This window comes from Scyliorhinus torazame, chromosome 16 (assembly GCF_047496885.1).
Source record: "Scyliorhinus torazame isolate Kashiwa2021f chromosome 16, sScyTor2.1, whole genome shotgun sequence".
NCBI lineage: Eukaryota > Metazoa > Chordata > Chondrichthyes > Carcharhiniformes > Scyliorhinidae > Scyliorhinus > Scyliorhinus torazame.
The window spans coordinates 164,039,015-164,052,380 of NC_092722.1; the positions used below are offsets into that span (position 1 = coordinate 164,039,015).

At 43.7% G+C, this 13,366-nt stretch overlaps 1 protein-coding gene across 6 annotated transcripts in view; it reads left to right on the forward strand.

The window, feature by feature from the left end:
- The window catches only part of vti1a (vesicle transport through interaction with t-SNAREs 1A), a 464,254-nt gene that overhangs the window by 19,456 nt on the left and 431,432 nt on the right, over positions 1 to 13,366 (forward strand). For all 6 annotated transcript variants that reach the window (XM_072479372.1, XM_072479374.1, XM_072479371.1 and 3 more), the window contains exons 2-3: positions 3,702 to 3,760; positions 6,618 to 6,728. In XM_072479372.1, coding sequence (XP_072335473.1) covers positions 3,702 to 3,760; positions 6,618 to 6,728 — 170 coding nt within the window. The remainder of the gene's footprint in view (positions 1 to 3,701; positions 3,761 to 6,617; positions 6,729 to 13,366) is intronic.

The window sequence follows — 13,366 nt, forward strand, 5'->3', positions numbered from 1 at the left end:
TGGGCAGAGAAATGGCAAATGGGGTTTAATCCGGACAAATGTGAGGTAATGCATTTTGGTAGGTCTAACATAGAGGGGAAATATACCGTAAATGGTAAAACTCTTAGGAATATAGAAAGTCCGAGAGATCGGAGTGTGCAGGTCCACAGATCTTTGAAGGTGGCAACATAGGTGGCGGAGTTTGTAAGGAGCATCCAGGAGGGCTTCTTAAAACAATATGTAGACAGTCCAACTAGGGAAGGGGCGGTACTGGACCTGGTATTGGGGAATGAGCCCGGCCAGGTGGTAGATGTTTCAGTAGGGGAGCATTTCGGTAACAGTGACCACAATTCAGTAAGTTTTAAAGTACTGGTGGACAAGGATAAGAGTGGTCCGAGGATGAATGTGCTAAATTGGGGGAAGGCTAATTATAACAATATTAGGCGGGAACTGAAGAACATAGATTGGGGGCGGATGTTTGAGGGCAAATCAACATCTGACATGTGGGAGGCTTTCAAGTGGCAGTTGAAAGGAATTCAGGACCGGCATGTTCCTGTGAGGAAGAAGGATAAATACGGCAATTTTCGGGAACCTTGGATGGCGAGAGATATTGTAGGCCTCGTCAAAAAGAAAAAGGAGGCATTTGTCAGGGCTAAAAGGCTGGGAACAGACGAAGCCTGTGTGGAATATAAGGAAAGTAGGAAGGAACTTAAGCAAGGAGTCAGGAGGGCTAGAAGGGGTCACGAAAAGTCATTGGCAAATAGGGTTAAGGAAAATCCCAAGGCTTTTTACACGTACATAAAAAGCAAGAGGGTAGCCAGGGAAAGGGTTGGCCCACTGAAGGATAGGCAAGGGAATCTATGTGTGGAGCCAGAGGAAATGGGCGAGGTACTAAATGAATACTTTGCATCAGTATTCACCAAAGAGAAGAAATTGGTAGATGTTGAGTCTGGAGAAGGGTGTGTAGATAGCCTGGGTCACATTGAGATCCAAAAAGACGAGGTGTTGGGTGTCTTAAAAAACATTAAGGTAGATAAGTCCCCAGGGCCTGATGGGATCTACCCCAGAATACTGAAGGAGGCTGGAGAGGAAATTGCTGAGGCGTTGACAGAAATCTTTGGATCCTCGCTGTCTTCAGGGGATGTCCCGGAGGACTGGAGAATAGCCAATGTTGTTCCTCTGTTTAAGAAGGGTAGCAAGGATAATCCCGGGAACTACAGGCCAGTGAGCCTTACTTCAGTGGTAGGGAAATTACTGGAGAGAATTCTTCGAGACAGGATCTACTCCCATTTGGAAGCAAATGGACGTATTAGTGAGAGGCAGCATGGTTTTGTGAAGGGGAGGTCGTGTTTCACTAACTTGATAGAGTTTTTCGAGGAGGTCACTAAGATGATTGATGCAGGTAGGGCAGTGGATGTTGTCTATATGGACTTCAGTAAGGCCTTTGACAAGGTCCCTCATGGTAGACTGGTACAAAAGGTGAAGTCACACGGGATCAGGGGTGAGCTGGCAAGGTGGATACAGAACTGGCTAGGCCATAGAAGGCAGAGAGTAGCAATGAAAGGATGCTTTTCTAATTGGAGGGCTGTGACCAGTGGTGTTCCACAGGGATCAGTGCTGGGACCTTTGCTGTTTGTAGTATATATAAATGATTTGGAGGAAAATGTAACTGGTCTGATTAGTAAGTTTGCAGACAACACAAAGGTTGGTGGAATTGCGGATAGCGATGAGGACTGTCGGAGGATACAGCAGGATTTAGATTGTTTGGAGACTTGGGCGGAGAGATGGCAGATGGAGTTTAATCCGGACAAATGTGAGGTAATGCATTTTGGAAGGTCTAATGCAGGTAGAGAATGTACAGTGAATGGTAGAACCCTCAAGAGTATTGAAAGTCAAAGAGATCTAGGAGTACAGGTCCACAGGTCATTAAAAGGGGCAACACAGGTGGAGGAGGTAGTCAAGAAGGCATACGGCATGCTTGCCTTCATTGGCCGGGGCATTGAGTATAAGAATTGGCAAGTCATGTTGCAGCTGTATAGAACCTTAGTTAGGCCACACTTGGAGTATAGTGTTCAATTTTGGTCGCCACACTACCAGAAGGATGTGGAGGCTTTAGAGAGGGTGCAGAAGAGATTTACCAGAATGTTACCTGGTATGGAGGGCATTAGCTATGAGGAGCGGTTGAATAAACTCGGCTTGTTCTCACTGGAACGAAGGAGGTTGAGGGGAGACCTGATAGAGGTATACAAAATTATGAGGGGCATAGACAGAGTGGATAGTCAGAGGCTTTTCCCCAGGGTAGAGGGGTCAATTACTAGGGGGCATAGGTTTAAGGTGAGAGGGGCAAGGTTTAGAGTAGATGTACGAGGCAAGTTTTTTACGCAGAGGGTAGTGGGTACCTGGAACTCGCTACCGGAGGAGGTGGTGGAAGCAGGGACGATCGTGACATTTAAGGGGCATCTTGACAAATACATGAATAGAGGGATACGGACCCAGGAAGTGTAGAAGATTGTAGTTTAGTCGGGCAGCATGGTCGGCACGGGCTTGGAGGGCTGAAGGGCCTGTTCCTGTGCTGTACATTTCTTTGTTCTTTGTTCTTATAAGTGGACAAGGTCGTCAAGAAAATATACGGAATGCTTGCCTTCATTGGACGGGGCATCGAGCATTAAAAACTGGCAAGTCATGCTGCTGTTGTCTTTTATCATCATCCCCTCTGTCATTTAATCACTTCGACCTTCCATTCTATTACAGCAGTTCCCTTTTATTCATTCACCACCCTACGTCCCAATCCTGGCCTCTCTACCTATTGTATCTCTGACGTTTTCCGGTCCTGATGATATATCATTGACCTGAAACATTAACTCAGATGCTGCCTGACCTGTTGAGTATTTCCAGTATTTTCTGTTTTTAGTTCAGATTTCCAGCATCTGCAATATTTTACTTTTGTCCCTTTAAGGAATAAGGAACTATTGTCCCTTTAGGCCTTGTGTAGAAAAGGTTATTTCAACTGCAGCAAGCGACTATCAGAACCTGCAAGGGAACATGACTGGATATACCAGCTCATTTGGCTTACCCATAATATTTATGTTAACTACAACCTATGTGTATTACATATGATCACAATCACGGACATATTTTCTCTATTGTTAATTGGAAATCCATCATTGCTCATCACAATGGCGCTGTCAAAATAGTTTTGCTGAGGCATCATTGAACTCTGCAATCTGCATCACTTTAATTCAGATTAGTCTACATCATGACTCTAACCTTAAATTAAGTACATGATATATTTTGATTATATATGATGGTGCAATATAGTATTTGTCTTGAATTTAACTTGTGGTGCAGCTGCTTAACTGACTCAAGATTTAGCAGATTATTGTGGAGTAAATGGTCTGAGATTGTACTCATCATGTATCCTTGATATCTGTGCTTTGCTCAAAAGTTCTAAATTCAAAATAAGTTACCTTTTAAATGGAGCATATAAAAATTGCATATACAAAACCGTTGTGAATGGTGCTCTCTTCACTTGCAGCAAGAACCTGTATTCATAATTTAAGGGATGAAATGGTATTCCACAGTTGTCCATTTACTATCCTCCATATATCAAATGTCATTGTTAAATTAAGTGATTTTCTTTCAACCATTAATGTCTAAATATCTTGTATTAATCATTTTGGAATAGTAATTTGATGAGGGATGTTCATTTGTTTGTTCTCTAGATGACAAGAAATGTATGGTTGCAAATGTGGAAAAGCAGATGGAAGAAGCCCGGGAATTGGTAAGAACTGTGTTTGATATTCTGAAGTAGTGCACATTTCATGTATGTTAGTTCCATGTGAAGAATTGTTACATTAATTTGAATCCAGAGAGTGAAAAATTGGTACTTTAATTTGAATGTCAGAATTTTATTAAAATTATAAATTACTGCAATTAAAGAATTTCAATTGCTTCCCAAGTTGGCAGTTTGCTTTAATGTTAATGCAAACACAAAATCCAGATTTTCTGTTCCAGTTGAATGTCAGCAAGTTGAATTTCGCCAAGCCATCTTTGGTGCTGAAAACAAGTATCACATGTTTTTTTTAAATAAACACTTTATTGAGGTATTTTTGGTATAGTAACAACATTCATGAAACCATAAACATAGTGCAAAAGCCATTTACCTTTCGTACAGTACCCACCCTTATTGACCCCCTACTCTAAACTACTACTCCCCCCCCCCCCCCCCCCCGGTCTGCTGACGATAAATTTCCCGCAAAGAAGTCGACGAACGGTTGCCACTTCCGGGTGAACCCTAACTGTGACCCCCTCAAGGCGAACTTGATTTTCTCCAAACAGAAAGCTAGCCATGTCCGATAGCCAGGTCTCTGACTTCAGGGGCTTTGACTCCCTTCTCCTACCCACCCTCTGGAAGCTACCCTGTCCTGAATCCCCCTTAGTGGTAGGAGCGGGAACGTTGACACCTGTTTACGAAGAAAGTCCCGCACCTGCAGATATACCTGAATTTGTTTGCCCTCGCCAACTCAAACTTTTCCTCCAACGCCCTCCTACTCGGAAAGCTCCCCTCTATAAACATATCCCCCATCCTCTCAATCCCCGCTCTCCGCCCTAACCGGAACCCCCCCCCCCCGTCCATACTCCCCGGGGCAAACACATTGGGGCCCAAACCGATGCTCCCACTGCTCTCACATGCCGTCTCCACTGGCCTCAAACTCTCAGGGCCGCCACTACCACTGGACTGGTGGAGTACCGTGCCGGCAGGAATGGCAGAGGCGCAGTTACCAACGTCCCCAAACTAGTGCCCTTACATGAAGCCGCCTCCATGCCGACCCCTCCCCCACCACCCACTTCCTGATCATGGCGATATTAGCTGCCCAGTAATAGTTGCTAAAATTTGACAGCGGCAGCCCGCCCTGTCCCTGACTCCGCTCAAGCAGTACCTTCCTTACTTGCGGGGTCTTGCCCGCCCAAATGAAGCCCGTGATCACTCTGTTGACCTGCTTAAAAAAAGACCATGGAATAAAAATGGGGAGACACTGAAATACAAATAGGAATCTTGGGAGGACCGTCATCTTCACCGTTTGCACCCTCCCAGCCAGCGACAACGGAAGCGCGTCCCATCTCCGAAAACCGTCCTTCATTTGGTCCACTAGCCGGGCCAGCTTCAATTTATGCAGCTGGTCCCATTGCCGTGCCACTTGGATGCCTTGGTACCTAAAGCTTCCCTTTATTAATCTAAACGGCTGCTCTCCCAGTCGCCTCTCCTGTCCCCTCGCCTGGACCACATACATCTCATTCATTCCCATATTAAGCTAATACCCAGAAAACCGGCCAAATTCCCCTAGAGCACACATGTTTTATTCCATCCCCTCTATTGGGTCCGAAACGTACAGAAGCAGATCACCCTGTGCCGCCCCCCCCCCCCCCCCCCCCCCCAAACGGACCAGTCCTCTCCAGCCCCTCTTGCCAACGGCCCTATAGCCAGCGCAAACAACAGTCGGGAGAGGGGGCATCCCTGTCTCGACCCCCGGTGCAGTCTAAAATAGTCCGAGGTTGTCCTATTCGTCGGTACACTTGCCACAGGAGCCTGATACAGCAACCTGACCCAGTCGATAAAGCCCCGCCCGAATCCGAACCGTCCCAGTACCTCCCACAGATAGTCCCATTCTACCTGATCAAAAGCCTTTTCTGCATCCATTGCGATCACTACCTCCACCTCCCTACCTTCCGGGGGCATCATGATCACATTTAACAGCCTTCTTAAAGTATCACATGGTTATTGAGTCTGTTTCCTTGTGAACTGTCCGATCAACTTGTCCTTTTAAGGAGTAGATGTCATGAACTTTAGAACGGTGAAAGTAAGTAAGGAAAACCTCAGTTGAGGCAAAAGCAAATAGTTCCAAAGTTTTGTCTTTCTTTCAGCTACAGAACAAGATGGTTGTTAATTGATAGCTTCATTTGCGCAGAACCCTGAGGAGAATCATGCTCTGTGCAACATTTCTTACAAAAAGTAGAGCTTAAACAGTTTAGAGGCAGAATCAATATTAGAAGAGTAATCTGGTTTTGGCAGAGTGCTTAGGTTTTGGTATGTGTGGGAATGTGATCATGTAAGTGAAAAGATTGTTGGGTGACAGAGATTTAACAAACTGAGATTCATTCATATTAATATGCCAGATTCTCACATTTTTTATTCATATTTACATCATCCTCATATTTTGACAATGTTCTTTGAGCAAAAGAATTGAATTATCCGACAAATTGAATTAAGCAATGTAAATAATGGCAGTTTGACCCTGATTGGTCAAGGCATTACCCTGAGGAACGAGTCAGTGCTTTAAAAAATATTAGAACTAGCAGAAGAAAATACTTTTAATTAAAATACTCCTCTCAATTCTATGGAGTAATTAAAGAGCAATTGCGACTTTTCTTCTATGTAATTATATTGCAAGGTTGATCATTCTTCACTTTGTACAGATCAAGGTGACTGGTTACTAATTATAGTTGCAGCTGAAAATCAGATCAAGGTGACTGGTTACTAATTATAGTTGCAGTTGAAAATCAAACCTCTACCTCGAAGAAGTTTTGCTTGAAAATGATCACAACAAATTCATATTTTTCTTCATTAATTTTGAATACAGCTTGAACAAATGGACCTTGAGGTACGGGAGATACCACTCCAGAGCCGTGGTCTGTTCAGCACCCGAATGAAGAGCTATAAACAGGAATTGGAAAAGCTTGATAAGGACTTTGTAAGTTCACTTATTTTGTATGGGGGGAAAAGACTGCACAAATGTCATATACATTTTCTTTATGAAAAAGGTGAAACTTTTTGCTATTTTGTATAATCTCGCAACTTCTCACCTCCGAGCACGTTTAAGTTGTCGTTTGGGAGTGCAGAACTTGAGTACTGCTGGAAAAAGAAACATGACGAAGCTTTTCGTCTTTAACTCATCAGGACATGTCTCAAGAGTGCCAATATAAGGGGAAAACAAACTGTTTATACTGTATGAGAAGAAAGTGCTGATTGGTAGAGATGTTGCCCTTGAGAATGTACCAGGTGACTGACAGTTTTCTGCCTAGCATTGTTTGAAATTTAAACCTGGCAGTTTGACTCTGATAGGTCCAGGAATAACCCTGAGGAATGAATCAGCGAATGGCTGTCACTATTTTCTTCAGCTGAAACAGGCACAATGTGTAAAGGTTCTAAAAAACAAGGCCTTGGATATTAATTTATGTAGCTTCAAATTCATACAAATGTGCCACACGGCAAGCCTGACTGACCATCTTAATTTGGTTGTTGACATAATTCATTAATAAGATTTTTTAGCAAATGTCCAATTGCTGAATAAAATCTAATGTTAGACAGTGTATATATTGAGTTTTGCACTCATGGCTGATTGGATACAGTTTGTACTTTGTCCATTGCGAACAACAGCCAAGACATGCTCTTTGATGCGATCCATCAGTCTTTGGGATATACAGCCTACATATCTAACATCACACTGGCTCTGATATTCATATGCCACATTACCCATTTGTGTGTTAGGCAGAACGTCTTTTGACTTGACAGCAGCATCCTGTTAGTGATGAATATCACTCCTGTTGCTGCTGCATAGTAGCAGTGTGAAACAGCTAGCTTCAGCTGTTGTGCAAATTTTTGAGATACCTTGCCCTTCCAAGGTTGCCTGAGGTAGACTGAGCGCTTTTCAGGGTCAAAAGTGACGGCCTTTGGCCCATCCGTGGGTTTGCGTGGCATACAGCGCAAAATGATCTGCTCGTGGTAGTCATTATCACGCAGAGCGTCCTTGATGTGCACTATTTCAGCATAAAGCTTGCAAGGTGAGAAAATTGTTGGGGCATGTAAAAATTCCAATGCGTCTTTTGACCAGCGAATACAGGGTTGTGGTAGACTGTGGTAGTGAACACCCTGGCAGAGGAATCTGTTGAGATTCAGAAGAATGAAGGAAGATGAGATTTTTTTTTTTCTGCAGGGAGTTATGATCTGCACTTGACGGAAAGGATGGTGGAAACAGATTCAATAATAATTTTGAAATTGCAATTGGATAAATATTTGACAAGGAAAGAAAATTGTAGGGCTATGGGGAAAGATCAGGATACTGGGACTAATTGGATAGCCCTAACAAATCACTGACAAAAGCACAATGAGCTGATTAGCCTCCAACTGTGCTGTAAGATTCTGTGACGCTACATTCATCTCAACATAGGTGCTGAAAAACTCAACTTCTGATTTTTATCCAGTGATTTCTGCTGTAAAATGCACTTGTATGAAAGTTGGTTGCAAGAAAAATTGAGCTAGCAGTCACATCCTTGCCACTCCTTGCTATTTGGATTTATAGATGAAAGATCACCACTTGGGTGAGATACTGACAGTTCTGTGAATGATATCTCGGCACGAGAGGAGAAAAGAAAATGGGGAAATAGATGGACAATCAAAATTTAAGTAAAATCACAGTACAACACCCACTATAAAGCTATCATACATGGGAAGATATTTTAGCATTGCTCCGAAAGTTATTATACACCATGGCAAAAGGAGGAAAATGTAACAAAACCCAAACTTTTTTTCTAAAACAAAAAACAGTGTCACAGTCTACGCTTTCTGTGTTAGATTAGCAGAATTAATGGACTGAAAATAACATTTTATTAACTTCACATGACTTTCATTGTCTGAGTAATTCTCATTGATTCAGCTACTTTGTGTGCTTCATCGAAGATGTGAAACTGGCACACAATCCCTCTTCCAACTGTGTATGGTCACTTTTGATATCAAACAGCAACGTCTCCAGAATTCCTGGCTAGCTATGACACAAGTGGATACCCAACATTCTTTGGTTATTGTATATTAATTCTGTTTAATTGTATGACCGAGTATGGCATCAAGCAACCCTAGCAAAATTAAGTCAATAGAAATAAGGGGGGAAACCTTCCACTGGTTGAAGTTATGGTCATCACAAAGGAGAGTGGTTGTGGTCATTTGGAGGTCAATCACCTCCGTTCCAAGCGTTTCTCAGGGTAGTGTCCACAACCCCGCCATCTTCAGCTGCTTCATCAATGACCTTCCCTCCATTGTAAAGGCAGAAGTGGGGATGTTCGCTGATGATTGCACAACGTTCAGCACCATTTGTGATTCCTCAGATAATGAAGCAGTCCGTGTCCAAATGCAGTAAAACCTGGTCAACATTCAGACTTGGGCTGATAAGTGGCAATAAACATTCATGCTAGGCAATGACCATCTCCAACAAAAGAGAATCCACCCATCTCCCCTTGACATTCAATGGCATTACCATCGCTGAATCCCCCACTATCCACATCCTTGGGATTACTATTGACCAGAAACTAAACTGGATCAGTTATATAAATGCTGTGGCGACGAGAGTAGGTCAGAGGCTGGGAATTTTGGGGAGAGTAACTCCTCTGTCTCCAAGGCACAAGTCAGAAGTGTGATGGAATACTATCCACTTGCCTGGATCAGTGCAGCTCCAACAATGCTCAAGGGACTTGACACCCATCCACCACCTTCAACATTCACTCCCTCTGCCGTTGTTACACATCAGCAGCAATGTTTTACATCAATAAAATACACAGCAGCAACTTACCAAGGGTCTTTTGACAATACCTTCCAAACCCGTGACCTCTGCCACCTGAAAGAACAAGAGCAGCAGATGCATGGAAACAGCACTACCTGTAAGTTCCCCTCCCCAGTCATACACACACCATCTTGACTTGGAAATATATCACCATCCCGTTACTGTCGCTGGATCGAAATCTCAGAACTCCCTTTCTAATAGCACTGTGGGTGCACCTACATGATAGAGATTGCAGCGGTTCGTGAAGACAGCTTGTGCCTATCAGCTTCTCGAGGGCAATTAGGGATTGGCAATAAATGATAGCCTGTAAAGCAATGCCCACATCCAATGAATGAATGAATTAAAAACCTTTATAAAATGCATGCAGCAGGGCATTAACTGGGGATTCACTGTCCTATATATAGGAACAGACAAAACTGTGGTTTTTGGGTTAAGAAGTGTGTGTAATGTGAATCTCTATAAATAAAAGTATATCAAGATTGGCTCGAGTTGTATTCTTCACTGCCTGACTTTCTTAATGTAATATGATGGCCTAAAGGTAAAGGTTGGAAACTTAAAAAAAGATATAAACTTAAAATACAATTGGCTATTATCGAACATGGCAGAATCCAAACAGAAATCATTGGGCTATGATTATTTTCTGATATCCTTTGAATCTGAACCATATGAATGGTAGGAGAATGAAGTGGACCCAGGACAGGAACCGACAAAATAGAAAACTATGTTTTTCATCATGTTGCTTCCTGTAAGAAGCAAAGTCAGAATTATTTTGAGATAGATGCCTGTCAGTTGGGTAATGAGAACGATTTGAACCTTCTATTAGAGTTCCTGAATGAAATCTACAATAAAGATGATCTGTTCATTGCCTATGAAACATGGTCAGGAAACAGATACCATTCCATACAAGAATATATCGTTAGCTTTAACAGATTGTACAAAAGGTTGACAAAATTCAATTTGGAGATCTCTGGATCAGTAGTAGCATTTAAGTTACTTGATTGTACTAAGGGGTCTCATATGAACAGACAACTGGTTCTGACTAAAAGCAAAATACTGTGGATGCAGGAGATCTGAAATAAAAGTGGAATGAATTGGAAAAACTCAGCAGACCTGGCAGCATCTGTGAAGACTTGTGAAGAAGAGTCATATTGGACTTGAAATATTAACTTTGTTTCTCTCTCCATTGATGCTGTTGAGTTTGTCCAGCATTTCGTTTTTATTGGTTCCATCCGCTGTTTGGTTCTCAAAGAAGGATACTCCGATATCTGCTGCCTTCAGAAAAATCCAAGGGTAATAGTCTTTTCCTCAACCTTCATGGCATAAATGCGGTATTTAATAGTAGCAAAGAAAATACTCCTCCATTTTGAGATTCCGGAATAGTCCAGATATTAGACGTAGTAACTAATTCAAAGGAAGAACTAAAGACGGGCAGAATGAGGATGAAAGGATCTGGCTATTACAACAAAGATGGGAACAATAATAATGGGCGAATGAATCCCAGGTATGCCTGAAGAACAATTAATGGGTGCTTCATGTGAGACTTCAAGTATCATTATGCAGTGAACTGCCCAAAGCAGTCAACATTGAAATGCATGTGATGAAGAGAATGCTGAGGAAGAGGATGAAGATAATGAATACAAACAAATTATATGGTCATAAGATGCTTTAGTCCTTTGCGTGTGTTAGAACAAAGAACAGCAAAGCACAGAAATAGGCCCTCCAAGCCTGCGTTGATCATCATGCCTGTCTAAACTAAAGCCTTCTGGACTTCCGGGATCCGTATCCCTCTCTTCCCATCCTATTCATGTATTCGTCAAGATGCTTCTTAAACACCACTATCATATCTGCTTCCACCACCTCCCGGCAGTACGTTCCAGGCACTCACCACCCTCTGTAAAAACAATTGCCTCGTGAAGGGGGGGGTTCAGCGATGATACCTCTTAAAACTGAATAGGTAGCATGACACTAGAGTAGTTTTACATAAGTTATTTTATTAAGGATTGAGATGAATTATAGGACTGAGTAATCATTATTTTTAAAAAATATATATTTTATTGAAATTTTTTTCCCTGAGCAACATTTTTCCCGCTTACAAAACAAGCGAAACGATAACAGTAACAAAACAGAATTTTTTTTACTTTTTAACAATAATAATAATAGTAGTAATAATATACAAGTAACAAAACCTCGTACTCTATTGACCTATACTCAACTGCCCCCCCCCCCCCCCCCCCGGGTTGCTGCTGCTGGTCATCCGTCTTCCCTCTAACGTTCCCCTAGGTAGTCGAGAAATGGCTGCCACCGCCTGGTGAACCCTTGAGCCGATCCTCTCAGGGCAAACTTTATCTGCTCCAGTTTAATAAACCCCGCCATATCGTTTACCCAGGCCTCCAGTCCGGGGGGTTTCGCCTCCTTCCACATGAGTAGGATCCTGCGCCGGGCTACTAGGGACGCAAAGGCCACAACGTCGGCCTCTTTCGCCTCCTGCACTCCCGGCTCTTCCGCAACTCTAAATAGAGCTAACCCCCAGCCTGGTTTGACCCGGGCCTTCACCACCTGCGAAATCACTCCCGTCACTCCCTTCCAATACCCTTCCAGTGCCGGGCACGCCCAAAACATATGTGCGGGGTTTGCCGGGCTCCCGCCACACCTCCCACATTTGTCCTCCACTCCAAAGAACCTGCTCAATCTTGCTCCCGTTATGTGTGCTCTATGTAGCACCTTAAATTGAATCAGGCTAAGCCTGGCGCATGAGGAAGAGGAATTTACCCTGCTTAGGGCATCAGCCCACATACCCTCCTCTATCTCCTCCCCTAATTCTTCCTCCCACTTTCTTTTTAGTTCGCCCACTGACTCCTCCCCCTCTTCCCTCCTCTCTCTATAAATCTCTGACACCTTGCCCTCTCCGACCCACACCCCTGAAAGCACCCTGTCCTGTATCCACTGTGTCGGGAGCCGCGGAAATTCCCTCACCTGTTGTCTAGTAAACGCCCTCACCTGCATATATCTCAAGAAATTCCCCCGGGGTAACTTATACTTTTCCTCCAGTGCTCCCAAGCTCGCAAAAGTCCCATCTATGAATAAATCTCCCACCTTCCTAATTCCCAACTGGTACCAGCTCTGAAATCCTCCATCCATTCTTCCTGGGGCGAACCTATGGTTGTTCCTGATAGGGGACCCCAGCAGGGCTCCCCGCACCCCTCTCTGTCGCCTCCACTGTCCCCATATGTTCAGTGTTGCCGCCACCACCGGGTTCGTGGTGTACTTTTTCGGTGAGAACGGTAGCGGCGCCGTCACCAGCGCCTCTAGACTCGTCCCTTTACAGGACCTTCTCTCCAGCCTTTTCCACACCGCTCCCTCACCCTCCATCATCCATCTACGTATCATTGCCACATTGGCGGCCCAATAAGAATCTCCCAAATTCGGTAGTGCCAGTCCTCCTCTGTCCCTACTGCGCTGCAGGAACCCCCTCCTTACTCTCGGAACTTTCCCTGCCCACACACAGCTCGTAATGCTCCTATCTATTTTATTAAAAAAGGTCCTGGTGATTAAAATAGGGAGACATTGAAATACAAATAAGAACCTCGGGAGGACCATCGTCTTAATTGCCTGCACCCTGCCCGCCAGCGATAAAGGCTGCATGTCCCACCTCTTGAAGTCCTCCTCCATTTGTTCTACCAGCCGTGTCAGATTAAGTCTGTGCAAGGTTCCCCAGCTCCTAGCGATCTGAATCCCCAAGTATCGGAAGTTTCTTTCCACTTTCCTTAGCGGTAAGCCTT